Here is a 17,927-nt window from a genome sequence, read left to right as displayed (position 1 = left end):
ATATGTTTGCACATGACGTATTGGTATGACATATACAATATCTCAAGGTATATACTTACATAGGATGGTGTTTCTGTTATGGAGTACATGATGGATGCGTATTGAGTTATAATATGTAATGCATTAGTTAGTAAAAGGTATGCCATTTGTGTGTGGTATTGAGTATATAATTGGCCTCAACATAGACATGCATAATCGGCCACATGAATGAGTACATAGGTTGATGTGTTGTTCGGCCATAGGTAAGCATATTGAAGGCTTTATCTTGACTTAGAAAATTCAGCTAATGAGAGTATTAACTAATGTGTTGAGTTTGATTCATGATTCCGTACATATGTGACTTTAATGTCTAATGAATATATGTGGGCTAAGTACCTTAAGTTCCTCTTTTCGATGCTCAAATGATTAAATCAATTTATTTGTTAAATTAAGCTCAAGAGCAAAAGGGAACTAAATCCAATAAAGGGAAGGAAAAAGTGGTCGAATAGCCATCGGAATCGTTCGACAACATCCGAGGTAAGTTTCCGAGTAATGGAACTTAAATTATGATTCGGTTAGATTATGTCTTAAGTAAATCAAAATCATGCTCTTGTATGTGGCTATTGAGCCGAAATTGTAAATGTGATAAGTGTCTTGTGTTTGAGCTTTGGTAATGAAAATGAAATATGAATGTGTCATGATTTATTGATATATGTGCATGGTTACTCGAATGATATCCTGCTAAGTCCGAAGGCTTTTGTGCTAGCGACTACATCCGGACTAAGATCCAAGGCATTTGTGCTAGCGACTATATCAGGGCTAAGTCCGAAGGCATTTATGCTAGTGACCATATCCGGGCTAAGACCAAGGCCTTGTGCGAGTGGTTATATCCGGCTAAACCCGAAGGTGCTTGATTTGGGAATGAGCGATCTTGCTGTAAAAATTTAAATTAATACGCTCGTAAAATCCAATGATGAGGTATATTTCGTGTGCTTGAATTAGTTGATCCTCACAAATCTATATTCGCTCGATCGATAAATGAGCTCTAGGCCTTTGGCTAAGTTGATCTTTGTGTATGAACATAAGGGTTGGTAATGTGAAGTAAGTATGATATTGAGAATTTGTGCATATGAAATTATCCGTTTGGCTATATGAGTGCTATGCTTTTGTTGTTTGGAATCCTTGCTCAAAACTTACTAAGCATAAATTGCTTACTCCGTTTCTTTGTTTCTCTGTTTTATAGATTTTGGCTCGTCACCATCGGACTCGGGATTTTTGGAAGTCAAGTCTCCCACACTATCAAAGCCCCCTTTGGTACAATTTTGGTTGAACTTTGAAATGGCATGTATAGGACTACCCTTTTGTTGTTGGTCACGCACCCATGGATTTTGTGTAAATTTGGATAGCCATGCGAAAATGGCTTATATCGTTTTAGCATAGTACTATAATTGTTTTGTATGTTGATCACTAAGAGGTATGGAAATGTTTGGAAGCGATTAGCCATTGGAATGGTTAATCATGATTATACTTTGTGCTATGTATGCAAAAGGGCTAATTGAATCATGGAAGCTATGAAATAGGTAAAGTCTACCTTAAAGGCAGATGCTGACAGCAGCAGCGATGTGGATGTGAAAAATCACTAAAAATAGTAGGAATGGAATTAAATAGTGAATAAATTATTTAAATGAACCTTGATGAATCTACTTTCATATGGAAGAAACGAAATGGTCATATGAGTTGTATGTTAAGAGATATTTAGGTTTTCGTGAAACAGGGCCAGAACGGTTTCTGGATTCCCTATTCCGACTTTGGAAATTAATTATAAATTAACCAGAGATAATTAGGAGTCATTCCATATATGTATAGATTCCCCTTTGAGTCTAGTTTCTATATAAACAAACGGCATCAGTATTGAAGCCCTGTACAGGGAGATATCCAAGTCGTAATGCGCGAAGGTCAGTGTAGTCGATCCCTGTAACATGGGAGACTTTAACTAATAAAATGTACTAATTGGTCCGACCAAAAATTCTAGAAAAAAATTTATAGATGCATATATGATTCTAGTTTCAGGGAAAAATCCCAAAACGGATTTTTGAGTTGTGGAACTCAAGATATGATTTTTAAGGTGACAGTGACACGCAGTTAGCCACCGTCTGGAAATTTTAAATGGTGTGAAAATAAATATATTATGTCATTGCACGTCGTGTTCGACTCGCCACACGGTCTCTGCACGGGTGTTACACTTATGGTTTGTGTATATAATACACTTTTCTCCATATAAGTAATGTCTCTAGATTTTCAACGCGAAGATCACTGCAGCTAGCTCTAAATCATGCGTAGGGCAGTTCACTTCATGAGGCTTAAGCTGTCGCGAAGCATAAGCGACAACCTTACCCTTTTGCATCAGTACGCATCCTAACCCCACATACTATGCATCGCTGTACATAGTGAAGTCCTTTCCAGACTCTGGTTGAATCAACACTGGCGCCTCAGTCAATACCTTTTTCAACTGGTCAAAAGCTTTTTACATTTTTCGGTCGGACAAATGCTACTCCTTTCATATGATTTAAGTCAATGGAGCGAGAATCGAAAAATCCCTCCACAAACCTTCTATAATAGCTTGCCAGACCTAGAAAACTCTGAATTTTTTATACTGACTTTGGTGGTTTCCATTCCAAAACTGCCTCAATTTTTCGAGGATCCACTCTAATTCCTTCGGCAGAAACCACATGACCTAGAAAAGTGACTTCTCGCTACGTGAATTCACACTTACTAAACTTCGCATAAAGTTGCTTCTCTCTCAGTACTTGCAGCACAATACGTAGAAGCTCATCATGCTTCTCCTCAGTTTTTGAATAACCAGAATATCATCGATAAAAACGACCACGAATCGGTCCAAGTAAGGTTGGAATACTCAATTCATCAGATCCATGAAAGCTGCAGGTGTGTTCGTCAACCCAAACGGCATAACCAGAAACTCGTAATGACCATATCGAGTTCTGATTGCTGTCTTATGAATATCCATTTCCTTTACCCTTAGCTGATGGTATCCAGATCGAAGGTCAATCTTGGAAAATACCGAAGCTCCTCTAAGTTGGTCAAATAGATCGTCAATTCTAGGCAGTGGGTATTTGTTCTTTATCGTCAGTTTGTTCAACTGGCGATAATCGATGCACATACGCATCGTCCCATCCTTTTTCTTCAGAAACATGACCGGTGCTCCCTATAGAGACACACTCGGTCTAATGAAGCCTCTATCCAACAACTCTTGGATTTGACTTTCAGTTCCACTAACTCCTTCTGTGGCATCCTATAGGGAGCGATGGACACTGGAGCTATTCCAGAATCGATTCCAAACTCGACTTCTCGATTTGGAGGTAATCCAGGAAGCTCTTCTGGGAAAACATCTCGGAATTCTCTAACAGTTCTGACTGTCTCCACATTCAGATCCTCAGTTTCAGCTTGGCTTACAAAAGCCAAATATGCCTCGCATCCCTTATGCATAAGTTTCTCAGCCCTCAAAGCCGATACTACATTAGACAAGTAACCTCTTCGTTCTCCAATAATCATTACCTTTTCATCCTCGACAGTCCTTAACACCATCCTCTTAGTTGTACAATCCAGAGTTTCCCTATGCTTGGTAAACCAGTCCATCCCTAGGATCAAAATGAATTCTCCGAACGGTAACTCCATCAAGTCTCCACAGAAAATCCTACCTTGCATCTCTAAAGGCACATCTCTAAAGAGTTTCTCTACCTTAACCAAGTGACCTAAAGGACTTATCACAGTTACGCCACACACAGTCTCCTCAAAGTGTACACCCAATGCCCCAGAAATGTCACATGCAACATACGAATGAGTTGACCCCACATCTATCAGAGCAGTATAAGGTACGCCAGAGATCAAAAACATACCAGTTATGACATCAGGTGTGTCACCCTCCTCGCGGCGACGAGCAGCATATACCAAAGCTGGATGACGAGCCTCAGCATTAATAGCACCCCTGCTAGGTGCCCCACGTCTACAGCTATTGCCACCGTGACCTTGTCCACGACCTCTCGGTGGCGGCGGTCCACCTCGTGCTGGTTGCACAGGTTGCACGGCCCCTCGTTCAGCCACTTGAGTCTAGGCTGGCCTCCTAGGACAATCCCTGATCCTATGTTCCTTTGACCCACATCGAAGACAAGCCCTAGTACGCTTCTAGCATTTCCCCAGATGCACTCTACCATAATCTCCACAAGCTTGTGGTCTAACTGTGTTCACCGGAACTACTCGAATTGGTTCCTCCATCCTGGCTCTCTTAACATTTCGGTTTGCAGCACCAGTTGGTCCAGCATCCCTCCTGAATCAGTTTCGATCCCTATCGTGATTATTTCGTTCGGCTTGCTTCACCTCCTCGGCTTTCTTAGCCTTCTCTACCAGTGCACCAAAATTGCGCTCTCTCTGCGGAGCTATCAACACCCTTAACTCATCCCTGAGGCCATCCTCAAAACGAACACTATGCTCATATTCGGTCGAGGCAATACCACTAGTGTACCGGCTCAATCGCAAAAACTCTGCCTCATATTCAACAACGGTCTTCTACCCTGGGTCAGGTTCAGGAATTCCTTTCTTCCTGCATCCACATAGCTAGCTTCGACATATTTCGCCCTGAAGGACTACTTGAACAACTCCCATGTTACCTCTCCGTTGGGGTACCCTCTCTCATAGTGATCCACCAATGATACGCCTCGTCTCGTAGCAACGACACTGCTCCTTTTAACTTCTACTCTACTAAGCACTCCAGGTCATCCATAATCCACTCCGTGGCTTCCACCCCTGAAATCAATTACACAACCTCTTAACATGTCTTCCAATATCTGAATCACCTTTTCAGACTACCCATCTTTCTGAGGGTGGAACACAGTACTGAAATCTAGTCGTATACCCAAAGCCTCGTGTAGTTTCTTCTAAAACCTAGATATGAACCTAGGATCTCTGTCAGATATGATAGAAACCGGTACACCATACAGTTTTACAATCTTGGCTACATACAACTTAGCTAACTTCTGTAACAAGTAGTCAGTACGAACCAGTATAAAATGAGCAGACTTAGTTAATCAGTCCACAACCACCCAAATCGAATCCTTTTTAGTAGGCGTCAAGAGTAGCCCACTCACAAAATCCATAGTTACCCTCTCCCACATCCAAAGTGGAATTTTAACTTGCTGCAATAACCTAGAAGGTAGTTGATGCTCAGCCTTAACTTGTTGACACGTCAAGCACTTACTCACATAATTAGTAACTTCGCATTTCAACCCTGGCCACCAATACAACTCGCGAAGATCTCGGTATAACTTGTTCCTGCCAGGATGCATAGCATATGGACTACTATGTGCCTCTCGTAGAATAGACTATTTCAGATCAAAATCCTTTGGTATACACACTCTTCCACGGAAACATAATACTCCTTACCCATTCAGTCCAAAATCCAAAGTCTCACCATTTTCCACTTGTTGAAAATGAGAAACTAACGACTCATCCAGTAACTGTTTCTCCTTAATTCGATCAGTCCAAGTCGATCTCACTTGCAGTTCAACTAACAAGCTACCATCATCGAACAGGCTAAGACAAGCAAACATTGCTCTTAAATTCAACACAACTTTACGGCTCAGTGCGTCAGCTACCACATTAGCTTTACCACGGTGGTATTCAATTGAACAATCATAATCCTTAAGCAACTCAATCCACCTCCGTTGCCTAAGGTTCAACTTCTTCTGTATAAGGAGGTACTTGAGGCTTTTATGGTTCGTATAAATAATCATCCTTTCACTATATAGGAAATGCCTCCAAATCATTAGTGCAAAAACTACCGCAGCTAACTCCAAATCATGAGTAGGATAGTTCACCTCATGAGGTTATAGTTGACAGGACACGTAAGCAACCACCTTTCCTTCTTGCATCAACACATAAACCAATCCAACGTGTGACGCATCACTATAAATAGTAAATTCCTTCCCAGACTCTAGCTGTATCAAGATAGGGGCCTCAGTCAGAACTTTTTTCAATTTCTCAAAACTCTCTTGCTGCTTATCAGTCCCAATAAACAACACCCCTTTTCGCAGTAACTTAGTTAAAGGTGCAGCTATCAGTGAAAACCCCTCCACAAAACGTCTATAATAGCTAGCCAAACCCAGAAAGCTCCGAATCTCAGATACGGTCTTTGGTGGTTTCCAATCCAATACGGATTCAATTTTTTGAGGATCAACCCTAATCCCCTCGGTAGATACTCGAGACCTAGAAATGTCACCTCTCGCAGCCAGAACTCACACTTGTTGAATTTTGCATACAACTGCCTCTCCCTCAGAATATGTAAAATAATCTAGAGATGTACATCATGATCCCGCTCGATTCTCGAATACACCAAAATATCGTCTATGAACACTACTATGAACTGATCTAGATAGGGTTGAAGTACTCGGTTCATCATGTCCATGAAAGTAGCTAGTGTATTTGTTAATCCGAACGGTATTACTAGAAACTCGTAGTGACCATAACGAGTCCTAAACGCTGTCTTATACACGTCGGCCTCCTTAACTTTTAGCTGATGATACCTAGACCGAAGATCTATTTTGGAGAACACTGTAACTCCTCGCAACTAGTCAAACAGATCATCTATCCTCGGTAAAAGGGTACTTGTTCTTGACGATCAGTTTATTCAGTTGATGATAATCAATGCACATGCTCATGGATCCATCCGTCTTCTTCACAAAACACAATGGTGCTCCCCACGGGGACACACTCGGTCGAATGAATCCTTGATCTAACAGCTCTCGAATTTGAGCCTTTAACTCCACCAGCTCCTTTCGTGCCATCCTGTATGGGGTGATGGACACTGGAGCCGTTTAAGGTAGGAGCTCAATACCAAATTCAACCTCACAGTCAGGAGGCAAACCAAGAAGCTCTTTAGGAAAAACATCCAAAAACTCCTTAACAGTTCTGACATCCTCAACAGAAGAACTTTTAGTCTCAGTATTACTAACGTATGCCAGGAATGCCTCATAACCTTTGCGAACCAATTTCTCGGCCCTTAACGTCGAAATCACATTAGACAAATAATCTCTTTGCTCCCCTATCATAACCACCACCTCCTCCTCCGAAGTTTTCAACACCAACCGTTTAATAGCAACATCCAACTTCGTCCGATGTTTCACTAGCAAATCCATGCCCAAAATAATATCAAATTTCCCAAATGGCAGTTCCATCAAATCCACCGGAAAGACCACCCATTGAACCTCTAAGGGCACATCTTTGAATAACTTATTCACCCTAACCGATTGTCCCAGTGGAATCAACATCGTTATTTCAGTAACAGTATTTTCAAACTGAATACCCAACGTCTTAGACACAGTGCATGTAACATACGGGTGTATAGATCTAACGTCAATTAAGGCAATATATGGTAACTTAAAAATCAAGAACGTACCGGTTACGACGTCAGGGGCGCCACCATCCTCTCAACGACGAGCAGCATAAACCAAGGCTGGCTGTCTTGGAACAGTCTGGTTTTGACCCTAGTTGAAATAGTGGTTTCGACACCGCAAATCTGAGTCTGAAAATATTTTAATATTATTTTCTGTGTCTGCGATATGTGAATTTATATCTGTGAAACTTCTGTGATTTAAATTGTCTGTTTCTATGTTTAATTACAAAAAAAAAGGACTTTGCCTATGGAGTCTACTGAATTTGTAATTAAAGTATCAAACCCTTTAGACAAAAGTGTTTTAGTTGATAAAGTCTCCAAGAACTGTCCATTAATGATTAGAGATACATGTTTTCTTGCTGATCTTATGCTATTGCCTTTCGATGAATTTGATATAATTCTGGGGATGGACTGGTTAACATTGTATGATGCTATTGTGAACTGTAAAAGAAAAGTCACTGACTTAAGGTGTAAAAATGATGAGATAATTCGAATTGAGTCTAATGATCTAAATGGGCTACCAGCTATGATATCTGCAATGAAAGCACGAAATTATGTAAAGAAAGGTTGTGAAGCCTACTTAGCTTATGTCTTAAACTCAAAAGTGGATGATAAGAAAATTGAATCAGTTGAATTCCCTGATGTGTTTCCTAAGGAAGTACCCGGTTTACCTCCGAATCGAGAAGTCGAGTTTGGCATTGAATTGGTACCTGGTACTACTCCGATATCGATAGCTCCGTACAGAATGGCTCCGACTGAACTAAAACAATTAAACTCTCAATTGCAAGAATTGACTAATCGAGGATTTGCTAGACTGAGTTTCTCACCTTGGGGTACTTTTGTTCTGTTTGTGAAAAAGAAAGATAGCACAATGAGAATGTGTATTGATTACCGTCAACTTAATAAAGTGACTGTAAAGAAAAAATACCCTCTGCGCAGGATTGATGACTTATTCAATCAGTTGAAAGGTGCTACTGTGTTTTCAAAGCTAGATCTAAGGTTGGGTTACTATTAGTTGCGAGTAAAAGACTCTGATATTTCGAAAACTACTTTTAGAACAAGGTACGGGCATTATAAATTTTTAGTTATGCCTTTTGGATTAACGAATGCGCCTGTTATCTTTATGGATTTGATGAATAGAATTTTCAGACCGTATTTAGATCAATTTTTTGTTGTATTTATTGATGACATATTGATTTATTCACGTAATGAATCTGAACACACCGAGCAATTGAGGATAGTGCTACAGACACTGTGAGATAGACAGTTGTATGCAAAGTTCAATAAATGTGAATTCTGGTTGCGAGAAGTTGGTTTTCTAGGTCATATTGTATCAGCCTCTGGTATCCGAGTTGATCTGAGCAAAATTTTAGCTATTATAGATTGGAAACCTCCAAGAAATGCATCTGAAGTCCGTAGTTTTCTGGAACTTGCTCCAAAAAGATGTGAAGTTTGAGTGGTCAAAAAAGTGTCAGAACAGTTTTGATCAGTTGAAAACTTTGTTGACTGAAGCTCCGGTATTAGTTCAACTTGAATCGGGTAAAGAATTTATAATTTACAGCGATGCTTTGTTGATTGGTCTGAGATGCGTGCTAATGCAAGAAGGTAAAGTCATTGCTTATGCTTCAAGACGGTCGAAGCCACATGAAAAGAACTATCTGACACACGATCTTGAGTTAGCTGCTATTGTGTTTGCTCTGAAAATTTGGCGTCACTATTTGTTTGGCGAGAAATGTCATGTGTTTTTTAATCATAAAAGTCTGAAGTATATAATGACACAAAAAGATTTGAATCTGCGACAGAGAAAATGGTTCGAATTGTTAAAAGACTATGAGCTAGTTATTGATTATTATCCGGGAAAAGCAAATGTTGTTGCTGATGCTTTAAGTAGGAAATCGTTGCTTGCTTTGTGTAAAATGAACTCTCATTTGAATCTATCTGATGATGGTTCAGTTTTAGCAGGACTGAAAGCAAAACCCTCGTTTATACAACAAATATGCTAGGCTCAGAAATCTGACAATGAATTGATAGTTAAAAGAACTATATGTGATTCTAAATTCCAGGTTGATGTTAATGATTGTTTGAGATTCAGAGATAGTCTCTGTATTCTGAGAAATCCAGATTTAATTCAGTTGATTTTGAGTGAGGCTCACAGTAGTAGATTCTCTGTACATCCAGGGAGTACGAAAATGTATAACGACTTGAAGCAATTATACTGGTGGCCAGGAATGAAAAGAGATATTTCTGATTTTGTTTCTAAATGTTTGATCTGTCAACAAGTTAAAGCTGAACATCAGGTGCCATCAGGTCTGTTGCAACCGATTACGATTCCAGAATGGAAATGGGATCGAGTGACCATGGATTTTGTTTCGGGTTTACCCCTGTCTCTGAAAAAGAAAGATGTAATTTGGGTTGTAGTTGATAGTTTGACGAAATTAGTTCATTTTATTCCAATTCGGTTTAATTATTTGCTTGATAAGTTAGCTGAACTTTATATTTCTGATATTGTAAGACTGCATGGTGTACCATTCTCGATTGTGTCAGATAAGGAGCCGAGATTTACATTGCAATTCTGGAAGAAATTGCAAGATGCTCTGGGTACTAAATTGCATTTCAGCACTGCTTTTCATCCGCAAACAGATGGTCAATCTGAGCGGATTATTCAGATACTAGAGAATATGTTGAGATGTTAAATTCTTGAGTTTGAAGGTACGTGGGAACAATATCTACCTTTGATTGAATTTCTTATCATAATAGTTTTCAATCGAGCATTAAAATGGCACCGTATGAAGCCTTATATGGTAGAAAGTGTAGAACTCCATTATACTGGTCTGAGCTCCGTGAGAATAAGATTTACGGGGTTGATCTGATAAAAGAAACAGAACGAAAAGTGAAAATAATCTGAGATAGTCTGAAAGCTGCCTCTGATTGTCAGAAATCTTATGCGGATTTAAAACGAAAGGATATTGAATATAAGATCGGTGATAAAGTGTTTCTAAAACTATCTCTATTGAAGAAACTGTTCCAATTCAGTAAAAAGGGCAAGTTGGGCCCGAGGTTCATTAGACCGTATGAAATCATTGAGCGAGTTGGGCCGGTTGCTTATAGATTAAGATTACTGTCTGAGTTAGAAAAGATTCACAATGTATTTCACGTATCGATGCTTCGATGATACAGATTTGATCCTTCGCATGTAATTTCTCCGTCTGATATTGAAATCCATTCTGATATGACTTATGAAGAAAAGCCAATACAAATTCTGTCTCGTGAGATTAAAGAACTACGTAATAAGATAATTCCGTTAGTCAAAGTACTGTGGCATAGACACGGAGTAGAAGAGGCTACATGGAAACCTGAAGATGTAATGAAATAACAATATTCAAATCTGTTTAACGGTAAGACTTTTGGGGACGAAAATCCCTAAGGGGGAGAATTGTAACAGTCCGGTTTTGACCCTAGTCAGAATAGTGGTTTCGAAACAGCAAATCTGAATCTGAAAAATATTTTAATATTATTTTTTGTGTTTGTGATATGTGAATTTATATCTGTGGAACTTCTGTGATTTAAATTGTCTATTTCTATGTTTAATTATGAAAATAAAGGACTTAATCACGGAAAATGCAAAAGTTGCATGCTAATTGTTAAAGTGCTTATTTGACTTGGCTTTATAAATGAGAGGTACTTATGATGCAATTGGACCATTATAATAATGCATAGACAATTATGAACATTAGTTGGTAAAAATTCAATGATATATGCCATTCGCAAAATAGTAAAAGATGGATATAATGTTTATTATAATAAAACAAAGCATGAAAATGGCTATTTTCACTTTGTTCTTGCCGAAATTCAAAGAGAAAGAAAAGAAATAGAAGCATTTAGGGTTCGGCTAGATTAAAGCTCAATTAAGGTATGCGTTTTCGTTCGTTTTTGATAATTTCTACGTTTCTGTAATCATTGCTTCGTGTTCTTCAAAGCCCATGTCTGAATTTCTGTTTCTGTTAAAGATTTCATGAAAAGCCATTGTTGATATCATGAGTTTTGTGATGTTTTTGGATGAATTATGAAGGCTTGTTAGATGGGTTATATGTCTTGTTCTTGAATTTTTGGTGAAATGAGCTATTTGGGCTAATTTGTGAAAATGAGGTTTTGAAGGACTAATTTGTGAATTAAACATGTTGTATGGGTTTATATGGAAACCATGTATAGTTGGCCAAGTTATAGTCTTGGTGAATTTGGTATATTTTTGAATTTGTGAAAAATGGACTAATGTGTCAAAATCTGAAATTATAGGGGCTAAATTGTAAATTGCCCTAAATATGTATTCATGGACTATTTTGAAAGAAATATATGATTGAATGGTTGAATTTGAATTGTATTAGATCAAGAACAAAGAAAATCAGACTTAGATTGAGGGAAGTCCAAAGTAGTTGAATAGTCGACTCATTTTAGTCCGAAATCCGTAAGAGGTAAGTCAAACTACACTTATGTGTTAAGTTGATTAAATTCTGTGTTTATAAATTGTTATCTGCTTTGGACGGCCTTGAGAGCCTGATAAAATAATGTTGGTATTAATCTGAATTATCGTGTAAGACCGTGTCTGGGACACAGGCATCGATTTGAAATTTACGTGTAAGACCATGTTTGGGACATCGGCATCGTATCTAATTTCGTATAAGACCTTGTCTAGGATAGAGGCATCGATACTGAATTACATGTAAGACCACATCTGGGATGTTGGCTTATTCTCGTTTATGAATATTTGTATCACTTCTGAACCGTCTAATGACAAAGTATGAGATATGAAAATGAACATGTGAAATGTGTAATCTATATAGGTGTGTTTGTATCATACATAATTTCTGAATATGAAAGACACTATTTCTGTGAAGTAGGTTCGGAATCATGGAAATGAATATGATATGCATACAAGTAAATGAGCATGGTTAAGTTTATAAACAACTTTGAGAAATGGCTATGAATTCTTATTGTTGTTTTCAACTACATATATATGCTTTAGTAATTAGACCATTTGTGTTTGGCTTACTAAGCTCTTCGTAGCTTACTCTGTGTGATTTCTGTCTGTGTTTCAGTTGTTGTAGCTACTGAAGGCTCGGGGATAGTCGAGAATTGTCACCATACTATCGAACTCATTTTGGTACTATTAAAGTGTAAATATTGCTAAGTATGACATGTATAGGCTAGAATGTCTATGTATTAAGTTTTGAATTTTATAAAAGTTATGCCATTTGAATTGGCTAGTAAATGATATGTTTGTGTATTGTTTTGGTGTATGTGTTAATGTGCCATGTTCTAATGTGTTTTGGTCATATTTGAGCAAGGAATTGGTTTGAAAACGTTGTATAATTGTTGCATATTAATGCTTGTAGGAGTCGAACCATAAGGGGTGGAAAATTGTCTTAAACCAAGCCTGCATTGTGCCACACGACCAGAGAACACGAGCATGCCTTGTGGCCTTGTGAAAAAGTCAGTAGCTAGCTAAATTTTATACGGTCATGGCACACAACCATGTCTGTTGGCCGTGTTAAAAAGTCAGTATAGGACCTCTTTTTGGCACGGTTGGACCACATGGGTGTGTCTTGTACCCATGTTAGTCACACGGGCATGTGACTTTGTCAGTTTTGAAAAGTTTGACTAAGTTTTGAAAATTCTAAATGGGCTCGGTTTAGTCCAGACCTTCCCTAAATGTATGTTTTAGGTCTCGTAGACTATCTTAATGGGTGAATTGTTGATGAATGCAAATGTATTAATGTTATATGATATCTGTGAATCTGTCTTGTTCAGAAATGCTCTGTCTGTCCAATGACACCCCTTACCTATTTCGGTGATGGTTACGGGATAGGGGTGCTACATGTCTTGCCTCAGTGTTACCCGTGCCTCTGCCTGGTGCTCCATGACATCGTCCAAACCCATTTCCACCTCCAGCCTGACCCAAGCCTTTCGGTGGCTGCTGGCCACCTCTCCCAGGCTGAACATAATCCTGTCCTGTAGCTTGCATTCGAGTAAGCCCTTGAGTATAGTTCTTAACCTAATGATCCATCGACCCACATCTAAAGCATGCCCCGGTTCGCTTCCAACAGTCACCTTGGTGAGCTCTCAAGCAATTTGCGTAAGGCTGTAGTCTCGCAGCAACAACAGGATCTCTAGCTCGGATTGGCCTATCAACTTGGCCCTCTTAATAGGCCTACTTGAATAACCCGAGGATCTGAAATCCCTCTTACTTCTGCCCCTATTTTTTCACGGTTCTGGTGCTCAAAGTGCTTCACCTCCTCAGTAATTTTCGCTTTCTCAACTAGGGCAGCAAAATCTCGCTCCATCTGTGGAGCTATCAACACCCGTAACTCATTCCAGAGCCCATCCTCGAACCACACACAGCGTTCATACTCAGTTGCAACTATCCCATGAGCATACCGACTCAGCCACAAAAACTCCGCCTCGTATCCTGCCACAGTCTTATTTCTTTGAGTCAAGCTCAGAAATTCCTTCCTTCGGGTGTCCACATAACTTGCACCAACATACATCCCTGAAACGTCTGCTTTAAAGAAATCCCATGTCAGACGGTTATCCTACCTACCTTCCCTCACAGTGAGCCACCGTTGGTAAGCCTCATCTCACAGTAAAGACACTCCCCTTTTTAATTTCTGTTCTCCAATACAGTCAAGGTCATCCATTATCCGCTCCGTAGCCTCTAACCAATATTCTGACACTTTTGGGGCTACACCAGAAACACCCGTAAAGATTTTCACCCCATTAGATCAGAGTTGCTCAGATATTGACCCCGACCCACTAATCCCTTACTTGCTCCAGCAACCCTTTCAAAAACCCGCAACATTGCCTGAGACAAAGCATCATCCCCAACCGCTCGATCATGAGACCCTGTCTCAGTTATTGGTGAAGCTGGTGTCTCCCTAGTAGGCATATGACCCCTTCTACGAGTACCTCTAGTGCTCATATCGAAATATGTTTTATCTGAATTTAGAAGTTTTATGCTATCAGTTTTTAGTTCCAGTAATCATTAATAGATATTTTATGATAAACAGTAATTAGAGTTTTGTTTTCGCAGATCAAGATCTCACTACCGTTGTCAGTCTTCTACAGTCTCAGTTTATCCTAACTAGAAAGTTCCAGTATAGTACTACTATCTATAACAGTTTCTCAGCATAACATCACAATTTATAATACTGGCAGAGAACTTATAGATTTGGTGCCAGAGACTCGGTGTGCCACACTTCAAGTAACATCATTTCAAAAACAAGTCAAATTCCATTGAAATCTTTTTTTTTTCAAACCATATTTTAGGAAAACCTTTTCAAAATCCCCAATTTTGAAAGAAATAAAAAATTTTCGCGACCAATTCCATAGCCGAGTTTTGTAACTTGACTCTGATACCACTAAATATGACACCCCAAATCCAACCTAGACGTTACAACCGAATTTGACGTGCCACATCAAATGCCTTAAAGACCTTGAGCCTTAAGGTGATAAACCGGTTATAAAAAAAAACCTGTTTAACTTTTAATGCCCGATTATACTTAGTGATTCATGTTATTTAAACGTGTTTAGTTTATAAAAACGTTTGTTATTACTAATTCTATTATTCGACTAAAAATCCTAATTTGAATCTAGTTTGAAAACTTACAAATTAAAAACACAAATTTACCTTAGAAAACGTTATTATTTTGAAAACCCGACACTCCTACTCTAGCAGTTTAAAGATATGAAATCAAAGCCCAATAAAAGTTAAAAATTCCCCAAATGGCCTTTTTACATAATAAACCCAAATGCAAAATATTTAAAAAATAGTTATGAAATAATCAAACAATCTGCGGTCATGTGGCCACCTTTTAGTCCCTCACGGCTCCAAATCGTCTAAGGCTGGGGATTACCTACACAATTAAATAGAAGGGCGAGTTTAAGAAAACTCAGTGTGTAATCCCTACCAGTTAATCAGTAATCAATACAAACGGTACGGTTTAGGCCTGAGCCCTATTCAGTAACAGTGCAGTCTGGGCCTGAGCCCTATATAGTGACAAAGCGGGCCATTGCCCATATCAGTGGTACAGCACAAATATGCAACCCATCCCAATCCAACCATCTCACCTCCTGTACCAACCATCTCACCATGTGGGGATTAAATCGACCCACCAACCAGTACATCAGTATCGCAGCGAGGATGCTAAAAGTAACGCAGCAGAGCTACTAATAATAATAAACGTGGCATAGCCACTAATGTCAGAATACGTGGGAAAGCCACTAGAATGGTAAAACGTGGCAAAGCCACTAGAACAACACTTCCTCCGAATCAAAATCCCAACCCCAATATAGAATGTCATGACATAATATTACGTGTATGCAAAGCTTCACACTTAGATAAAATCATACATATAACATTCATCCATCCATCAACTTACCTCTAGGGCATAATAGTCATTTTCTTCCATGAGGGGTAAAATAGTAATTTTTACCCCTCAGTGGTATTTTGGTCATATACAAATTTTGGGGTCTCAGTACAAATATCAACCCTTTAAATGGTCCACAGTCATCTCGAATGACTCAGATAACCTATATGGCCCAAACGGTGTAATAGACCCAAAGTCCATTACTCAACCCAAGTGGGCCCACACATACATGTGGCCCAAACAGTCCATTTCCAGTCACGATTATATGGCCTCCATAGTCCATTAAATTATTTGTTACTTACCGTAATCTTTATCCATGTGGGACCTACGAGCCCATTGGGCTCGCTCAGCCCAGTTCAGCTCAACAAGGCCTATAACGACCCCAGTCCAGGAAAACACATGTAGTGGCCTTTACAGTCTAACGCCCATGACATGTGGGCTCGATTTTTTCCCACGAGCGATCGTACGCTCATGAGGTCTCAACTGTCGAAGTTTCGACTTTTTGACTCTTCGGCTTTTGTCGAATAAAATAGCTTTGGTGTGAATACACACCTGTGTTCATCGTTTGACAGCAGTATAAGGTTGGGTGTACGATTACACACCTTTTCGGAAAGGAAAATGGCACTCGCCACACGCCCAACCTAAATCCAAAATAGTGATCCACAATCAGTTTTAGCCACTTGGGTTAACCACTCTTAATAACTCTTTCCACACAATATGATATATTGCTTCCCCTGATAGAACAAGTAGGGTTCAAACCACCCTCAACCCACCTTCACTCTCTAACTGGCAACAACCTGCATTAACACCCACTTTATTACACAACTTAAACATAAGCCACCTTACCCTGCGTACTACTTACTGAAACAAGGACTAAAAAAGGAGAGTAGCAGTATTCGGCCTATCCCAACAAACACTACTGTCGAGCGCATGATGCCAAGAACACACCCCTGACGAAAGCCAATAAAAGAAAGGGATTAAGAAGGGAGACTAACATAGTATATCAAAAGAAGAAACAATAGCAAGGTTAAGCTATTGCTAGAAATTTGGCAATCCAAAAGGAACTCACTTACATTGATCCAAATATGAAGAGATTCGGCAGAGAAAGGGGATATTCAGCTAACATAGCAACAAACCCGAATGAGATGAAAAAAAGAGACAAATGATATTTGGCCAAAGTTCTAAGGGAAGAAACACAACTGAGAAGTGATGGAAATAGAGAAGAGTTAGAGGGAAAAAATAGGAGAAGGAGAAAGAAGAGGAAGAAGAGAATTTCAGCACAGGCTTGAGTGTGAACAAGAGTAGTGTTCAGTCAAGGACTTAGAAGCGAAAAAGAAAAAGAGCAACAGGTTATACTATTCGACACAAAGTGGAACAAAGATTTCGGCTTTTCCCGAAAGGCACAAAAAGAAGTCTCAAAAGAGAATGGTACCCCAAAACGACAAAAACCAAACCCAAAATAAGAAGGGAAAAATTCAGCACCTACTCTCTACCCAATTGCAGAAAATACACTCCCCAAACTCCTTAGCTGAATTTGCACCCCCAAGCACTCCCACAGGGCTACAACTCCTTCCCATTTCAAATTCCCAGAAAATCTCTAAGATTTTCTCCCCTTATCCCTCCATAATCTTCTCCCAACAATTCATGACCAGTTCAAACTTCCACACAGTAGAGTTCGAACCCTCTTCAAACTCTTTCCAACCCTAAATAGCAAAATTAACATCCTTTTCCTTCCAAGGGATTCGAACCCCAGCCTTCACAGTTGCCAAATCACGCCACAAGCCACCAAGCCACAAGACTCTTTGTGCTAGAATACATCCATGTTTCTTTAAATGGCCTAGGTGCCAGTGTCCAGGTTCTTTAAAGAGATAAACAAAAATTTAGCAAAAGACAAAACTTGAATCCAAGACCCTCTTGACACCCCCAAACACACCCTAATCATTTAACCACTACACCAATCATGCAATTTGCATTAAACCAAGCAAACTTACAGACCCAATATTTTTGGGGCGTTACATCACATACATCTGCATCGTTTTTTGAATTGTTAGAAAAAAAATATCTTT

The 17,927-nt window shown here is 39.3% G+C and overlaps 1 protein-coding gene across 1 annotated transcript; it reads right to left on the bottom strand.

Moving 5' to 3' along the window:
* Positions 1 to 4,928: 4,928 nt before the first annotated feature.
* On the bottom strand, positions 4,929 to 6,833 carry LOC108479673 (uncharacterized). The gene is made up of 4 exons (XM_017782406.1): positions 6,655 to 6,833; positions 5,434 to 5,583; positions 5,139 to 5,322; positions 4,929 to 5,027 (listed from the first exon to the last, which is right to left on the bottom strand). The coding sequence occupies exons 1-4, from the start codon at positions 6,831 to 6,833 to the stop codon at positions 4,929 to 4,931; spliced, it is 612 nt and encodes a 203-aa protein (XP_017637895.1).
* Between the last annotated feature and the right edge of the window lie 11,094 nt (positions 6,834 to 17,927).

The sequence above is a fragment of the Gossypium arboreum genome, chromosome 7 (assembly GCF_025698485.1).
Source record: "Gossypium arboreum isolate Shixiya-1 chromosome 7, ASM2569848v2, whole genome shotgun sequence".
Lineage (NCBI taxonomy): Eukaryota > Viridiplantae > Streptophyta > Magnoliopsida > Malvales > Malvaceae > Gossypium > Gossypium arboreum.
Note: the sequence above shows the minus strand (reverse complement) of the source record. Positions and strands in the feature narration are given on the sequence as shown.